Genomic DNA, 16,569 nt, shown 5'->3' on the forward strand with positions numbered 1-16,569 from the left:
CCGGGAGCCGCTTCCCTCAGACCGGGCACCCCCGGGAGCCGCTTCCCTCAGCCCGGGCACCCCCGGGAGCCGCTTCCCTCAGCCTGAGGATCATCATCCAGCACCCTCAGCCCTCCCGGGGCTCGCACGCCCTCAGCCCAGAAGCAGCCATGGCTCCCGTCCCCTCAGTGCCAGGGCGGCCACGTTCTCCACCCCAAACTCCCCCCCTGCCCCTGACTCCCCACCAGGATGGCGACAGGGTCGTGCAGGGTGTCCTCTCCCATCAAGGGAACGCCACACATCAGTCGGTAAAAAAGAAAAAGAAAATTTATTGTGCAATCTGCATCTCTTGTCCCAAACCACACACAAGCACGCTGACAACATAAATAAAGGGACTGGGCCGGCTGTAAGTGTCGGCCCTCCCTTAAGGGGAAGAAGGTTCCCTTGGGATCACAGTGATGGAAGATGCTGGTTCTTCAGAGGGGGCTGAAGCTGTTTCCATCAACACCTACACTGCAGTGCAGAGCTGGGCAGCAAACACCCCCTGTATCTGCGGGTGGAGGCAGCCATGCACAGCGTGATCACATTGCCACAGGGTGTGTGACACCTCAGCACTGAACACGGGCTCTGTGCAGCTCTGCATCCCCTCACTCTTGAGCAGGGCTTTCCCAGAGCTGAGAGCTGCAGGGCCCCAGAGCCACCATGGATGGCATCACCGCTCCAATGGCAAGGACACGGGTGGCTGCTCCCAGGGCAATGGGATCCATGCTCACAGCTTCCTTCCTTCAGTGGGACAGTGTGGCTTTGGGTGCTGGAAGCTTCAGCCCAACCACCCTGAGTGGCCCAGGAGTTGTGAGCAGGCCTATCCACGAGCTCCTGGGCTCCTCCAACCCAACCCGGGGCTTTGGAGCTTTTCCTCTGTAAACCACCTTTGTGGTGGATGTACATAAAAGCTCTAAGCAAGAAGTTCCATCTCACAGCTGCTTCCTTGCATTGGCACAGGCTGGCTAACCCCTCCTGTAATCCATGGCAAAACACTCATACAGCAGTATCAGAGGACTGCACTGGCTTCGTGTCCCAGTCTCACAGAGACCACTGTCCCAGGAAATAAAGGGGAGCAGTGACACCGGCCCACATGGAGAGGGCTGCCTGCCTGGACAGTTCTGTCCATGGTGGCTGGGACGAGACCAAGAAACAAGCAGGAGCTGGAAGGGGGTCTCACAGAGAGCTCAGCTCCCTGCCAGAGCCTCTGGCCAGCAGCTGTGCAGTCTCAGGTGCCCAGCCCTGTGCCCTGCCAGAGCTCAGGTCTGCAAGGGGATGGCACTCAGCAGAGAAACACCACGATTCCAGCACCTGGAGAAGGCCCTGGACACATCTGCTGTCCTGGCTCGCTGGCACCAGGCACTAGGGCTGGGTGAGCCTGCTGCTGCCCCAGCACGGGGAATCTCAGCAAGCACATGGCATAAGCTGGGAAATCCTCTGGACCAAGGCAGCCAGTGCAGACACGGAGGAGTGCGTGGTGCTTGTGGGATGCTCACAGGATGCTCAGAGCCCATGGGGTTTGGGGCAGGCTGGCACTTCTACCCCCACACACCCTCTTGGTCCCCAGCTCAGCAAGGCTCCTGGCAGCAGACAGGGTGGCAGTGGCACTGTGGCAGGACAGGAGCTTGGCACCGACCAGGGTGAATAGGCCCAGAATGGGACTGCAGGAGCCCTGGTGAGACTGTGCCCCTCCTGGGAATCTGGGGAGAAGCGGGTTGTCGTGGCTCCCCAGAGCCCACACCCGGCAGCAATGGCTCCTTCCACCCCGAGGCTTTCCCCTTTCCAAAATAATCACCCCAGAAAAGGCAAGTGGCAGCAAGAGACAAGTCTGGGAGAGCCAGCCCCCACGGTGCCCGTGTCACAGCTACCCACTGCTACTCAAAGGACAGTAGGTCAGGATGGGTCCCCTCCACCTCCCAGCCAGGGCTACGTGGCTCTGGCCGCCCTGTGCTCCCTGGTGGCTCGTGCTCCAGCCCCGCTCTCCGTGAGGGCTTCTCTGTGCCGGGTGACATCTCAGTGGCCCTCTCACCCACTGGCCACTGGCTCTCCCGGCTGCCCTTATGGATGAGGTCGGGCACGGGTAAGGCACTGGCAGGCTGGTCCCCAGCGGGCACTTGGGCGCCTGTCACGCTGGGGACGCCAGGGTGTTCTGGAGGAGACGGGTCCCCCATCCCCAGCTGCTCCTCTGTGGGGTCAGGGTGGGCTGTGGGTGGTTCCGGAGGCTCCTCCACACCACTCCCCATGCTGGTCCCCTCCGGCTGCGGAGCGATGAGCATGTCCTGGGGGGTCTTCAGAGCGCGCGGCGTCCGCTTCTTGGTGATGGGTGGCGGGGGTTCCAGCCGGGGAAAGGCATCCAGCCCCACAGCCCTGCAAGCACAGAGGGACAGTTGTACACAGCGCCGTGCTGGGCCCCTCCAGCCTGTCCCAATGGCCCTGCACGGGGTGCACAGTGTGGGGACACTCACCCGTCCTCGGCAGCCGGCTGTCCCGTGCCCAGCACGGCGCCCGCGCTGGCGTTCACCTCCATGGCTCCCACGCCGGGCAGGCCGGCCGGCTCCTTGCGGCGCAGGAGGTCGCTCACCTTGGCGCCCACGGCCTTGCCCAGGTTGCGGAGGTGCTGGCTGCCAGCGGGCCGGCAGGGCTGGGGCAGGGTGCCCGCCGCGGCAGGGACGTGCTGGGCCCGTGGCGTGGGTGCCGTGCCGGCGCTGGCGTTCTCAAACATGCTCTGGTCCACTGGAGGGGGAAAGGGAATAGACAGGACGTGAGCCAGGCTGGAGGGGGGATCCCAGCAGGGCCGGTCCGCCAGCACTATAGGAACACAAATTTGGGGACTGGGAGGATGTTCCTACAGCCCTGCAGAGGCTGTGGGCAGCCAGGGCATGCCAGGGCTGCCCAGGGAAGTGCATGCACGGGGGACCAGCGTGGGGCAAGACAGGATAGCAGCGAGCCCGGGCTCCACATTGGCACTGCCAACATGCTGAGAGCTTCTCTTACCTGACACCAAGCGACTTGGGAAGCAGGTTGTGGAAAAAGAGAGAGTAAGCGAGCATTTACCAGGGGAACGGCAAGGGAAGAGGTGTGGAAGCGAAGTGTCCCTTCCAACCCTGCCAGGGGAGGTGTGCTGCCAAACCCCTGCTCAGACCTGTCGTGCTGCCTGAAGAGATGGGACTCACATGGGGGTCCCTTGTCAGCCACACCCTGGTAAAGCCACGGGGCCTCCTCCCGGGGCACCCACAGTTTGGGCTCTGCACTGCCCACCCCACCATGGCTCCCTCAGCTCAGCCCAGGCTGTCTCTGGTGGTGGCAGCAGGTCCTTGCTGGGGAGAGCGCTCTGCAATCACACCCCACCTCTGAGCTACACTGGCTTCTCCACCGTGTCTTCCCAGCAAGAGTCCTTGAAGCTGGGACTGCCATTAGCCTTGAAGCTGTGGGGGCTGCCCCCAGGAGTGCCAGCTCACAGCCCTGTGGCTGCCTCTGTGTCAGTGTGGGTCTTTGTGATGGCTCCAGCCAGCTCCTGGGTGAGCTCCTGGGTGAGCTGTTCTGGGGCCTCACTGCCCATCAGCATCCTCTGTCCAACTCTACCTCTGCTTGCCAGGAGCACATACTGGGACAGAGACAGCCCTCTCCACATCCCATGGGACAGGCAGAGAGGAAGGGTTCCCAGCACTGCTCCAGCCTCGTGGTGGGCTAGACTCTTACAGGGATACCCAACTTACTGCAGGCCTTTTCCTCTGCCTTCTGTGGCCACACAGTCCTGCTGAACAGCGAGCTCCCTGCCTGCACCTGCAGCATCTACCTGCCCTGGGGTTCATCCTACAGCTATTCATCTGCACCAAGAGAGCCACCCAGCAGTGTCTGGGCAGCCTCTCCTCCAGCCTGGACACCAGCTCTCGGGGGTGCAAGCAGCCTGACAACCTCTTGAAGAGCTCTTTTCTGGCTCCCCAGATGACTTCCAGCCCAAGAGGGACCGGCTGGCCAGCAGCAGAGCCAGCATCACGGTCCAGGACAAACTCACAGCTTTCAAGTGCCAGCCTGTGCTCCAGCGTGGCAACCAGTGCTGCCCCATCCTCCCCACAGCGTGGCTGCTCCAGACCCACATCCAGCACAGCTCCAGGAGGGCTACAGCTGCAAAGGGCTCCTGCAGGCCCGAGCTCCTGGGGGAGCAGGAGCTCAAGGCACAGGAGGCTGCAGCCCCCGGGGTGTCTGTGCAGCCCCCGGGGTGTCCGTGCAGCCCTTGGGGTGTCTGTGCAGCCCCCGGGGTGTCCGTGCAGCCCTTGGGGTGTCTGTGCAGCCCCCGGGGTGTCCGTGCAGCCCTTGGGGTGTCTGTGCAGCCCCCGGGGTGTCCGTGCAGCCCTTGGGGTGTTTGTGCAGCCCCCGGGGTGTCTGTGCAGCCCCAGCAGCCAGGCTGCCACCGGAGGGCACTGCTCCACCGCTCCTGCCAGCAGCAGAATGAATTCAGGAGCAGCCGGCTCCTGCCTGTGCGCTGCTTTTGTCTGCACAACACTTCTGCCATCCTTTAAGACACCTCTTCCCTACTTTTCCTTCTCCTGCAGCCAAAAATTCCCCGAGCCCCTGGAAGTGCGGATTAGCACCTCTACATCTCCGTGGGGAGCTCTGCAGATGCCAGGAAGCCCCTGGCTCCCTCAAGCTGTTGGATCAGCCCTGAGACAAGCCTGTGATGTGCAGTGGCTGAAGGGCAGGACTGAAACACCTCTACTCCCAGCAATATTCTGGGCACCTCGCTCTCGTGGGCATCCTGGGGCTGGCACCACGAGCAGGGGTCCCACAGGACAGGAAGCTTAGGTTGGAGAGGGTCTCTGCAAGGCCAGAGGATGCCACTGCTGGTGCTGGCACCCAGCATGGAGAGGGAAGGAAGTACAGAAAGACAGAGTCAGTGAGAAGAAAGAGACAACAGAAAGCCTTGAGAAATAGAAAGATTTATTTAGCAAAAGCCAGTTGACTAATGACAACACCCAAGGGTTAAGTGCACTTACATTGACAGATTGGCTTCCCAGACAGATTGAGTCAACAGTTAGTAATACGACAGTTGTAGGAAAAGAAAGGACAAAAAATATAGCTATAAAACCCCTGTCAAGGTCCATAACAAAAGTGAGAGGCTAGAGAGGAGTCTTGGAGGCAGTGCTGACTTAGGAGGGGTCATTTACATGTGTACACCCACGGTGCAGCATGAGGCTGGCAGCATCCCACCCGGCCCTGGCAGCACCCCCTCGGCCCGTGGGGCACCTGCCACTGTCCCCTGTGGGGCACCTGCCACTGTCCCCTGTGGGCAGAGTGTGGGGCAGGAGCCCAAGGCCACAGCTGGTCCCCACAGCCCCTCACGGGACACAGCCTGAGCTCTGTGTGTGCGGCAGGGATGGACCGGAGCCGTGGCCCAAGAGATGATTCCCCCACCTGCTTCCTGAGGCAGCCCAGCCTGGAAGAGACCTCTGGCCTGCTGCTGCTCCTCTCAGGCTCTCCCTTCTCTGCTTCGTGTGTAGAGCTGAGCTTCTGCTGTCCTTTCCCCTGAATGATCTGTCTGCCCACACCGAAATCCCTGTCCAAGCTCAACCCTCCCTACCCTGTAAGCGCCGTGCCTCGTGCTTGCTGTCATGCCCACCTCTCCCTCCCAGCTGGACCAGCCTCACACCCCCTGACTGCACCCTCAGCTGCTGCAAGCTGGCAGTGGGATGTCGGCTCCCCAGCAGAGGGGCTGGCACGTGGGGACATGTGGGACAGGGCATATGGAGACAGTGGTGCCTCGAGGACAGGAGCACCAGGTACCAAACAGCATCCTCTCCCACTCTGCCTGCTCTGTGGCTGGTGCAGAGCTCCCCTGGGCACCAGGCACTGCTGGGGACACTGAAACATGTCCTTCTTTCCTTCCCACTTGACCCTCTGGTTCCTCAAGTCCATTCAGTCTTGTGTGGTGGAGGGTGCACAGCACAGCTCGTGCTGACCCCGGGATCTCATGCACACACTGCTCCTCAGCAGCCCTCAGCCCCAAGGGCACCGGGGCAGAGAGAAGTGATGCACCTTCCTCAGCAGCCAGGCTGAGCCCTGGAGGAGCCCCAGAGGTGGTGCCAGCCAGGGGTTAGCTGCAGGCAGATTGAGCAGAGACAGAGCTGGCGAAAGTGAGAGTAGCAAGCAACAAAGCAAAGCAGAAGCAGGACAGGAGGGAGGATGGGGAGGAAAACTGTGCCAAATCCCCACCTCATCGAGTGCTTCCACATGAAGCAGGGTGGACATCAGGACTGTGGTTCATACCCCTTCAATCATGGCCTCGTAGAGGCTCAGCACCAGGCAGGTGATAGAAGTGTTTGCAGAAAAGGAACAAGCTCTGGATCCCTTGCAAGCCCCCACAGATGGCTTTCAGCCATAAGTGTCTCAAGGGCTGGTGGGGGACCCTGAGGATTTGGATTCACTTTTCCAGAGGGTGCAAACCAGAGGTGTGATGAAGCACCCCTGTGGACAGCAGCAATTCACTCTCCATCGAGGGCTGGAAGTGTGCTCATCCCTGAAGGTGCCAATGCCAGCACTGCAGCTCCCAGGCTTGGTCTGGGGCAAAACAACTGCTTGGAAATGGGAGGGTTTGTCTATAAAGCAAAGCAGGGAGTTTGTGGTGATGGGAAGTGTTTGAAAATGTGACTTGAGAGCACAAAAAAGTCTTTGGCTGAGGAGCCAAAGGATTAGATGATTAGGGGGAGGACACTCCACAGCTTGGTGCTGCATGCCCTGGCTCCCTGCTCCACACTGCGCCGTGCCTTCCTCTCTGCTCCAGCCTGGCAGCGGAGCAGGCTCTGCCTGCATGGCCTCCACCTGCCTTGGCACTGAAAAACCCTGTCCTGGAAATGCCACATCCCCCTGCCAGCAGCTGCCTGCACCTGGCCAGCCTGTGCAAGCTCAGCTCACCCCTTCAAATCCTTTCCAGGCTCATCCCCAGTGTCCCTCAATGCCTCACTTCTCACTCACAGACCCACTCTGACAGTGCACTGTCACCAACCCTCACCTAGCGTGGTCCTGTACTCGTCCCCCAGCCTGCCCACCACGCAGAGAGCCCGACCAGCTGCTGTGTCCTCGCTCACCACCTCTGAGCTGTCCCCTCTTGTCCCTGCTCACCGCCCTAGACTGCTCTCCTGTTCCCCCAGCAACACCTTTCACTGCTTCACTGCTTCCCCAGCAGCAGCAGGGGCTAACCCAGCCGCAGTCCTTCACTCTGCCTCACCTGGACACACAGTTTGAAGGGAGATGGGCCCAGAGGGGAGCACAAGGAGCTGTCAGCTCAGGGTCTGCTGCAAAGCAGGGATGCTGCAGCTCAGCGCACAAGCCCCCGCAGGCCGGAGCACAGCACGCCCAGCACACGGCCTGGCCACGGCTCCATCCTCACCTCCACTGGCTCCCTGCTCGGCTCCATCCTCACCTCCACTGGCTCCCTGCTCGGCTCCATCCTCACCTCCACTGGCTCCCTGCTCGGCTCCATCCTCACCTCCACTGGCTCCCTGCTCGGCTCCATCCTCACCTCCACTGGCTCCCTGCTCGGCTCCATCCTCACCTCCACTGGCTCCCTGCTCGGCTCCATCCTCACCTCCACTGGCTCCCTGCTCGGCTCCATCCTCACCTCCACTCGCTCCCTGCTCTGCCCCCTCCCTCCGGGCTGTCCCGTCCCTGCCAGGGCCGTGGGGCTCCTTCCCAGCCCCCGCAGGTCCTGGCTGCTGTGCACCGCCTCCTCTGACCCCTACACCGCGATCTCGTCCTCCAGGCTGTCGCCCAGGTCCTGCCTGGGCTGGACGTGGAGCAGGCGCGGCGGCTCCTCCTGGGACCAGGAGTCGCGCTCCTCGCTCTCGTCCGTGTTGGACTCGTACTCGGAGGCGATGCCGGACTCTCGGAACTTGATGAGCTCCAGGCTGCCCAGGGCTGGCTCCGGGCCGGGCGGCCCCGAGTCCGGCAGGAAGCGGTAGCACTCCAGCTTCACCAGACAGTCGTTCCTACCTATGGGGCTGCCCACGGCGCTGGGGAAAGCCGAGCTGGGGCCCAGCGGCGGCGGGTGGGTGTCCTCGGGCTGCGGGGTGCTCGGGTCGCAGAGGACGGGGAGCGCGTTGGAGCGGAAGGTGATCTCCAGCAGACTGTCCTGGGAGCCTGCTGCAAGAGAAGGGCACGGCTGAGAGCTCGCCTGGGCATCCCCTGGCCACCACGGCTGGCTGCACACTGGCCGGAGGAGGCCAGTCTGGGGTCATTTGAGTATCAGCCTCTCCACTCTCGCTGTTTTCAGGGGCTTATTTGGTGTCACTAATGCCAGGAGCTGCTGCTGGCCAGCAAAGGGACAGCTCTGCAGGACAAGAAGTTAGCCATCTTCCAGCCCAGCTCCTGAGGAGAGCTGAGGGCCACATCTGCTGGAGAGGAAGGTCAGGTAGGGGCTCTTGGGCAGGTATGGAGCTGGCCTGGAGCACGCAGCCACCGGGGAAAGCGGATGTACAGCTGATGGAGGCAGGTGACTACCTGTCCATACAGCCCTCCCCAAGCCCCTTCCCACGCTGCATGCAAGCACCCTGCTGCACACACACAAGGCAGGCCAGAGGGGCACAAATAACCCTCTGAAATAAATGACTGGAAATGCACAAAAACCCCAAGACAAACACCCACGTGCGTGTCCCCCGCAGCCCTGGCTAGCGGCGAGGGGAGAGGAACGGGTGGCAGCGCTTACTGGTCGTGTTCCCCGCCAGCTTCAGCTCCAGCTCCTGCACCTGTTTGACCAGGAGCGAGATGTGCTGCAGCAGGTCCTTGTTCTGGAGCAGGAGCTGGTGCACACGAGCCTGGGCCTCCAGCCGTGCCGCCGCTTCTGCCGCCAGCTGGTCCTTCAGCAGGTGGACCTGGGAGGGACACAGCGGGTGAGCAGGGGCAGACCCAGGGCTGAGGGCTCTGGCCACCCCTGCTCACGTCCCAGGGCTCAGCAGCACCCCAGCCACGAGGGACAGCGACAAAGCCATTCCCCACGGGCACTGCGTGCGGGCGGTGCCAGCCCAGGGCTCACTGTCCCCTGCTTCCCTGAGGGACGAGCTGCAGGGCTCACTGTCCCTGGCCCCCCTGAGGGACGAGCTGCAGGGCTCACTGTCCCCTGCTTCCCTGAGGGACGAGCTGCAGGGCTCACTGTCCCCTGGCCCCCCTGAGGGACGAGCTGCAGGGCTCACTGTCCCTGGCCCCCCTGAGGGACGAGCTGCAGGGCTCACTGTCCCCTGCTTCCCTGAGGGACGAGCTGCAGGGCTCACTGTCCCCGGGCCCCCCTGAGGGACGAGCTGCAGGGCTCACTGTCCCCTGCCTCCCTGAGGGACGAGCTGCAGGGCTCACTGTCCCCTGGCCTCCCTGAGGGACGAGCTCCAGGGCTCACTGTCCCCTGCTTCCCTGAGGGACGAGCTGCAGGGCTCACTGTCCCCTGCTTCCCTGAGGGACGAGCTGCAGGGCTCACTGTCCCCTGGCCCCCCTGAGGGACGAGCTGCAGGGCTCACTGTCCCCTGCCTCCCTGAGGGACGAGCTGCAGGGCTCACTGTCCCCTGGCCCCCCTGAGGGACGAGCTGCAGGGCTCACTGTCCCCTGCTTCCCTGAGGGACGAGCTCCAGGGCTCACTGTCCCCTGCTTCCCTGAGGGACGAGCTCCAGGGCTCACTGTCCCCTGCTTCCCTGAGGGACGAGCTGCAGGGCTCACTGTCCCCTGGCCTCCCTGAGGGACGAGCTGCAGGGCTCACTGTCCCCTGCTTCCCTGAGGGACGAGCTGCAGGGCTCACTGTCCCCTGCTTCCCTGAGGGACGAGCTGCAGGGCTCACTGTCCCCTGGCCTCCCTGAGGGACGAGCTGCAGGGCTCACTGTCCCCTGCTTCCCTGAGGGACGAGCTGCAGGGCTCACTGTCCCCTGCTTCCCTGAGGGACGAGCTGCAGGGCTCACTGTCCCCTGCTTCCCTGAGGGACGAGCTGCAGGGCTCACTGTCCCCTGGCCTCCCTGAGGGACGAGCTGCAGGGCTCACTGTCCCCTGGCCCCCCTGAGGGACGAGCTGCAGGGCTCACTGTCCCCTGCTTCCCTGAGGGACGAGCTGCAGGGCTCACTGTCCCCTGCCTCCCTGAGGGACAAGCTGCTGGGCTCACTGTCCCCTGGCCCCCCTGAGGGACGAGCTGCAGGGCTCACTGTCCCCTGCTTCCCTGAGGGACGAGCTGCAGGGCTCACTGTCCCTGGCCTCCCTGAGGGACGAGCTCCAGGCCAGGAGGGCAGTGTTGACGGAGCTGCCATGGTGCACAGCAGCTGCACATGGAAAGGTGTGCCTGGAAAGGGCAGCCCAGGAGGAGCCAGAGGGGCACGGCAGAGGAAACAGGCTCCACACACTGCATGGTGCCGCGGTGCGAGGGCGCTGGCCCTGGAAGCGATGTCTTTTTGGGCAGCTTTCCCAGAAACAGGGCCCAGCCAGCGGCCTCTGTGCAAGGAGGGGCTGGAGCAGCACCCATGGCAGGGAGCTGCTGAGCAGGGACGGCTCTGGGGTGTGAGCTGGCTGCTCAGCCTGGCTCTGGGAGATGGGAAAGACCACCACTGATTTCAGCACAACTACCCCTGTAGGAACATCTGTGTCCCCAGAGCCGTGCCCCCGAGGAAGAAGGTGCCCTCCTGCCCAGGGCAGCTCTCTGATCTGCATTCGAGCAAGGAGAACCCCAGAAATGTACATTGCACGAGGGAACAGCAGTGACCTGGGGGCCACTTTGGCTCTGCACCCCTTCCTGGCACCCACCCACGGCTCCTACAACTGCTCCAGCAGGGACTGGAACCAGGAAAGCTCAGATTTACAACTAAATTAAAAAAAAATATCCAAACCAAAAATAACCCCAAAACAAAAATATCCCCAGCGAGCACAAAAGGCTATTTTACTGTGGCCTAGAAAGTGACCTTGAGGAAGAAGAGGAAGCTCTCTGTACCTGCCAAGCTGTGAGCTACTCCTGCAGCTGCAGGGCCCCTGGGGGCCACCCGCCCCCCAAGATGGCCCAGATGTGGCCAGCGAGGTGGCACAGCAAGCCTGGGAGTGACAGGAGACCAGGCAAAGGACTGGGATTTACAACCTTCCGTGAAGCCAGCCCAAGAGCAAGGGGTGCAATATTTTACACTCTGAGCAGGCACCGTGGAGCCTTTTGGATTGTGAGCAACACTGTACTTGGACAGACACAAAGGATTCCCCAAGGATGCAGATCCCTCTTCCAGAGGGGAAAGCAACTGGGCAGTCTTTGACCCCAAAAGGCATCTGGGCTCTGGAGGCAGCAGCTCAACCAGAACTGATCAACAAATACTGATCTACTGATGCGAGAGGAGCAAAGGCACGGGGCAGCACAAAGGCTGCTGGAGCCCATGGCTCGGGCCACGAAGAAAGCTGATGAATTGCAGCGAGCTCTGTGAGGGGTCAGGGAACAAGTAAAGCTCAGGTAATGAGTTGGATAAAGCAGCCAGAGCTGCCTCAGTGAGAAACAGCTTGATGGAGAATGAGCAGCCAGCTGCACAGCCCAGGCACACAGCAGTCACTGGGGCACTGCAGAGCAGCCAGGGGCAGGGGCCCCAGACACCTGGAGGCAAAGCAGAGCCAGCACCTCACGGAGCTCCCTCCCCACGGAGCTGCCTGCCTTCAACGCTGCCTCCAGGCAGGAGACTCCAGCAGCACCCAGGGGCTCAGCAGTGTGCCCCAGCCCTGCCGCTGCCCCCGGGAAAGAACGGAGGGGAGAACCTGTGCCACGGCCACTTGTGTCTGCTGCTGCTGCTGCTGCAGGAGCTGCTGGAGGAGCTGCATCTGGTGGTGGGCAGAGAGCGGTGTTCCCAGGTCGGGCAGCTGGGCAGATGAGGGCAGCAGCATCTTGGGTGACGCCGTCAGGATATCTTCAGGGTGGAGGCAGCTCTGCAAAACACAGAGTTGAAGGTGTGATCCCCTGGCACTGATCCCAGAGAGCCACACATGAGCTTTGGCACAGAGCAGCCGCCCAGAAGACCCAGAAAAGAAGCAGCTGCACTCAAAGCACACTTTGCTGAGGGTGCTTACAGCCTTTGAAAACAGTACTTTTTCAGTTTCAACAACAAACCAAATACTTTAGGTAGAAAACTCCCAAAAAGGCTGACGCTTCCTGTGGGAATTTCCACCGTGTCAAAGAAGTCTTTTATTTTGTGTTTCTGGTGGGAAACAAATGCCTATCAGCTGTGCCCCGTTCCCCTTTCCGTGTGCTGCGCACAGCCGAGCCCCAGCACAGCGCTGAGCAGGAGTGCCCTGGGCCCCAGCCAAAGGGCAGCCTTCGATCCAGGAGCTGGGGAACGCTGCGCCATCGCTGCTGACCCCGAGGGGTGCAGGCCAGGGCGGTGGGGCTGTGGCACCCCCCAGGCCAGGGACCCTGGGCCTGGTGTGGCACCCACCTCCTTGCCCACGGCGTCCAGGTCGGTGACGCCGCGGCTGAAGTCCAGGATGTCGGCTCCGGGCAGCGGCAGCTCCACGGCGTCGATGTCGGTCTCCTCGGCCGAGGCGGCCGCTCTGTCCACGCCGGAGAGGCGGCAGGCTGCGGGACAGGGCACGGCCTGCTGCACCTCAGGCTGCCCTGGCTCACCCGTGGCACGGGCAGCGATGCCCACAGCGGGTCCCACGGTGCCACCCACCCTCCAGCCCTGCGGGGAGCGGGTGCACGGACACGGCTGCCCTTGGTGCTGCTGCTCGGGAGGAGGCTGCAGCCAAACCCCAGCCCCAGCACACCAAACCTGGCAGCCAAAAGCCCTGATGTGGGACAAACGGGCCACCGAGAACAGAAAACACAGATAAAGCTGAAGAAAGGTAAACAAGAGATTACGGGAAAGAAAAACAAAAAACAGATGCTCTGAATTCCCCGGGGAGCTGCATATCGTGGCCGGGACATTGTGTGGAGGAAAAGCAAACAATGAGCGGCCCAGGGCAGCCCGATGATTAGGTCAGCAGGACAGCACTGCTCACACAGGCCAGCAGGAAACCACAGCCCAGGCTGCTCCTGGTGGGATGTGCGGGATCCAACCCTCAGCATGGCAGGGCACGGCAGGGAATCCACACACAGCACCTGCCAGTGTGTCCTGCTTGGCACTGCAAGGGTTTGACGAACCTCTGACAAAACTTCTGCCTCCCCTCCAGCACAAGGAGCAAGGCTGGGACCCTGCAGAGCTCAGGGTGGTGGGGCTGGAGCAGCAGCCCCCCAGTCAGGCATCCCTGCACCCTCTACCCACAGGGCTGAGAGAGACTGGGCTCTGCGGCCTGCCTGCAGCCCTGACAGCCTGATGGGAGACCAGAAACACGGCAATGTCCGTTCTGGGAATTGCAGAGAGCTGGCCCAGGCCCGGCCATGCCTGGGGACACGAGGAGGGTCTGTGCTTGGGGCCTCCTGTGCAGGAGCAGCAGCGGGGTGATGTTTGCAGTGTGCAGCCAAGCACAGAGCAGAGCCCTGGGCACTGCTAATGGGCTCTCAGCAAGGGGCATGTCTGAGAGCATCAGGCTAACACCTCCAGACGGGTCCTTGCTGGGCAAGATCCCAGCCTGAGCCTGGAGCACAGCGCTGCAGTGCAAATCCATCGCCCAGAGGTGTCAGCCACCAAGGGGCAGCGTGGGGGGACAGTCCCTGTGTGCCCCACATCTGCCAGGCTCCTGGGCCCCCACACCACCCCACAGCTCCTCCTCTGCGCGGTACCTGGCACGTCCAGGTCGTCTCCGTTCCTCTCGCTGTCCGCGTCCTCCTGGCCGTCGGCGTTCTGCTGCGTGTGCTGCAGGCTCAGCTTGTGGCACACCTCGAACGCCTGTCCCACCGTCCGCACGATGCGCATGGCCTGGCTCTGCGGGAGCGCGGGGATGCACCTGCAGCCCCGCTGCCTCTGCACGCTGACCCCCAGCCCGGCACAGCCCTCGGGGGGCTCACACCCCTGGGCTGGAGCTCCAGGGCAGCGCCACGGGGCCCTGCCCCGGCTGCTCCGCCCGGAGGACACCAGGGTGGGACGGGAGATCTTTACCTTCTTCTTGGACTTGAAGACGTTGCACCTGAAGACGTTGCTGGAGCCATCCCTGGCAATGTAGCTGAAGATCTTTAGGTCCTGGGAGTCATGAGATACATAGAATATCCTGCAAGGACAGGATGGAGGATGTCAGCACACCCATTATGCCCAGGAGACTGCCAAGGCCACAACCTATGCTTCCCGTGGCACAGGGTGCTGGCACATGCCCAGCCTCTGCAGCACATCCCTGCTAAAGCCCATCCGAAATTTTTCTGGCAGTGGTTTTACCTCAGCTGGGAAAATCTGCCTGCTGATTCAGCAGCAGCAAACATTTTGTAAAGGCAGCACGGGACTTCTCTGCTCAGCCCCCAGGGACAGCATCAGTGGCCCAGGAGCCCTCCAAGGATGGAGAAGAGCCAAGCCCACTCCTGGCCTGCTGACAGAGCTGGATGCCTTGCCCAGCTGCTGCCACCCCCTTCCCAGCACGGCTGGGGGTCTCTCTCACCCCAATTTGGCCTCCCTGGGACAGACACCCCCTGCCCTTGGCTTTTGGGAACAAGGTGGAGGAGGAGAGCTGGGGACCTTGGGAAGTGCCATGAGCTGCCCATGGCTCTCCAGTGGTCAGCACAGCTGTGGTGTGGGTAAGGGGCACAGCAGAGCCATGCAAGCCTCTGTCCCCTCACCCAACAGCCTTACCTGTAGATGGGATCGTGCATGACGAGCATTTTGTTCTCGTCCCAGGCCCACTCTTTTTTCTGCAATGAAAGGAGCTGAAAATTAGCACGTCAGATGCTGTCCTTGAGAACAAGGACAGGGCACAGAGACAGTCCAGGGACACATTTGGGAATCTCTTGTCACAGCTCTGCTGCCGCTCCCCTGCAGCCCTTTGCCGAGGGTCGGGTCCTGCTGGGGACCAGCCACATCCCACATCACCCCCCACAGGGCCCCTGAGCCCCTTCTGCACCACACCAGGACTGGCTCAGCCACCCTGCAGGAACATCACTCACCCGAGGCTGACCCCAGCCCACCCCTCCCTCTCCCAGCCCACCAGGCTTTCCCAGAAATTCAAGGATGCTGCAGGTCCCTGCAGCAGGAGGGCAGGGGCTCTGCTGCCCCAGGGACTGGTGCTGCCTACCTTCTTCTTCTTCTTCAGGATGACCTTCACACCATCCACCGACACGATGAGATTCACCTTCTTCTTCTTGATATTCTTGGCTTTAAACTCATACTGCAGGAGATGGAAGAACACCTGAATTAGCCTTCCTGTGCCAGGCCAGCCCCAGCAGAGGGGTGAAGAGGCTTTGACAGGAGGGGGCAAGAGGGACAGGGACAGGTTTTCCTGCTCCCACATCAGCCTGTACACCCATGCTGGGACAGGACAGGGGGTCTTTCTGCCTGCAGTGCCCAGCATCTGAAGGAGCACACACCAAAGCAATCCAGCCCCTGGGTGTGGATAATGCTTTACCCAGCTCAGGATGCTGCTGGGAATGTTAGCTTGTGTTTCAAAGGCACTTGCTGTGCCCCTCTGAAGGGCTGTGCCTCCGCAGAGAGGGATCTGGGGAGATCCCTGTCCCCAGGGATCTGCAGCCTGGCTGCGCTTGCCCCGCTGGCTTGTGGCCATTGCTGAGCTCTGGAAAGTGAAATGGCATTTTGAGTTGGGTATTTTTGGGCTCACTGTAAAACTGAAGGTGATTGCTGAGGATTCTGTGAACCCCTCCAGGGGAGATGGGATAATGCAATTATCCACTTCGATTAGAAGTCACCGGACAGGAAAAAATCCCAACGGGAACTTCCAAAGATCAGTGACTAAACACAAAGCTCTGCTCTGGCCTGGGGAGAGAATGAGATTCCCCCCAAATCCACCCACTCTGGCATTTAGAGTGTTCCCAGCGGGGAGAAGGCTGGCAGGAGCAGGCTGTTATCCATTTGGGCTGATCCTGCTGTGGCACTTTTGAGGAGTCCCATAGCTGGTTTGCCATAGGTGCAGCCACATCAGGCACCCGATCTGCTGGTCCCACTTGCACGGAGCTGTGGGCCACGGGGACAGACCCTCTGTGCCCAGAAAAAGCCCTGCATGCTGCCCCTTGCCAGCCCAAGGCGAGGATTTGATGTCCCCTCCCATGATGTGGGCAGTGCAGAGGGAGCGGTGCCCACGCCAGCCTCGCTGTGACACTGCCAGCACCGCGTGATGCATCAGCTCTGGCAGCCAGAGCCAGCAGGCAGGAAAAGCTGCTGGGCCTGACCTGTGATCAAATGATAAAAGACCTGAAAGTGCAATTCCTCAAAGCTGTTTTACAGAGGCTGAAGGGGGTGGGGGATTCAGGAGCTTTGGAGAGCTGTTCTGCCCTCCCCCGAGCAGTGAGCAGGCAAGCCCACCCACACTGGGGCTGAAGCCATGGGCTGGAGAAAGCAGAGCCCAGCTCCCACCGCGGCTCTGGTCAGCCTCAAAGCCCCCAGCACATCCCCAAATGCTGCTTGCATCCTCCATGTTCCTCACAGAGAAGGGTCTCACCAAAGATCCCACCCGTGGGGGCTTCCAAGTGCCGTCCCCACC

At 61.7% G+C, this 16,569-nt stretch overlaps 1 protein-coding gene across 7 annotated transcripts in view; it reads right to left on the minus strand.

Moving 5' to 3' along the window:
• Window positions 1–286: 286 nt before the first annotated feature.
• The window catches only part of NOS1AP (nitric oxide synthase 1 adaptor protein), a 43,382-nt gene continuing 27,099 nt past the window's right edge, over window positions 287–16,569 (minus strand). For 2 of the 7 annotated variants that reach the window (XM_086842913.1, XM_086842916.1), the window contains 10 exons: window positions 15,151–15,243; window positions 14,712–14,770; window positions 14,034–14,142; window positions 13,718–13,859; window positions 12,432–12,571; window positions 11,758–11,925; window positions 8,720–8,885; window positions 8,008–8,157; window positions 2,487–2,754; window positions 287–2,388 (listed from right to left, as the gene is read on the minus strand). In XM_086842913.1, the coding sequence (XP_086699039.1) occupies window positions 1,896–2,388; window positions 2,487–2,754; window positions 8,008–8,157; window positions 8,720–8,885; window positions 11,758–11,925; window positions 12,432–12,571; window positions 13,718–13,859; window positions 14,034–14,142; window positions 14,712–14,770; window positions 15,151–15,243 (1,788 nt within the window). In that variant the 3' untranslated portion in view covers window positions 287–1,895. Of the gene's footprint in view, window positions 2,389–2,486; window positions 2,755–7,641; window positions 8,158–8,719; window positions 8,886–11,757; window positions 11,926–12,431; window positions 12,572–13,717; window positions 13,860–14,033; window positions 14,143–14,711; window positions 14,786–15,150; window positions 15,244–16,569 lie in introns of those variants that run through there. The other 5 variants (XM_086842915.1, XM_086842911.1, XM_086842914.1 and 2 more) reach the window with 4 other exon arrangements.

Source organism: Cyanistes caeruleus, chromosome 9, assembly GCF_971803275.1.
Source record: "Cyanistes caeruleus chromosome 9, bCyaCae1.hap1.1, whole genome shotgun sequence".
Classification (NCBI taxonomy): Eukaryota; Metazoa; Chordata; class Aves; order Passeriformes; family Paridae; genus Cyanistes; species Cyanistes caeruleus.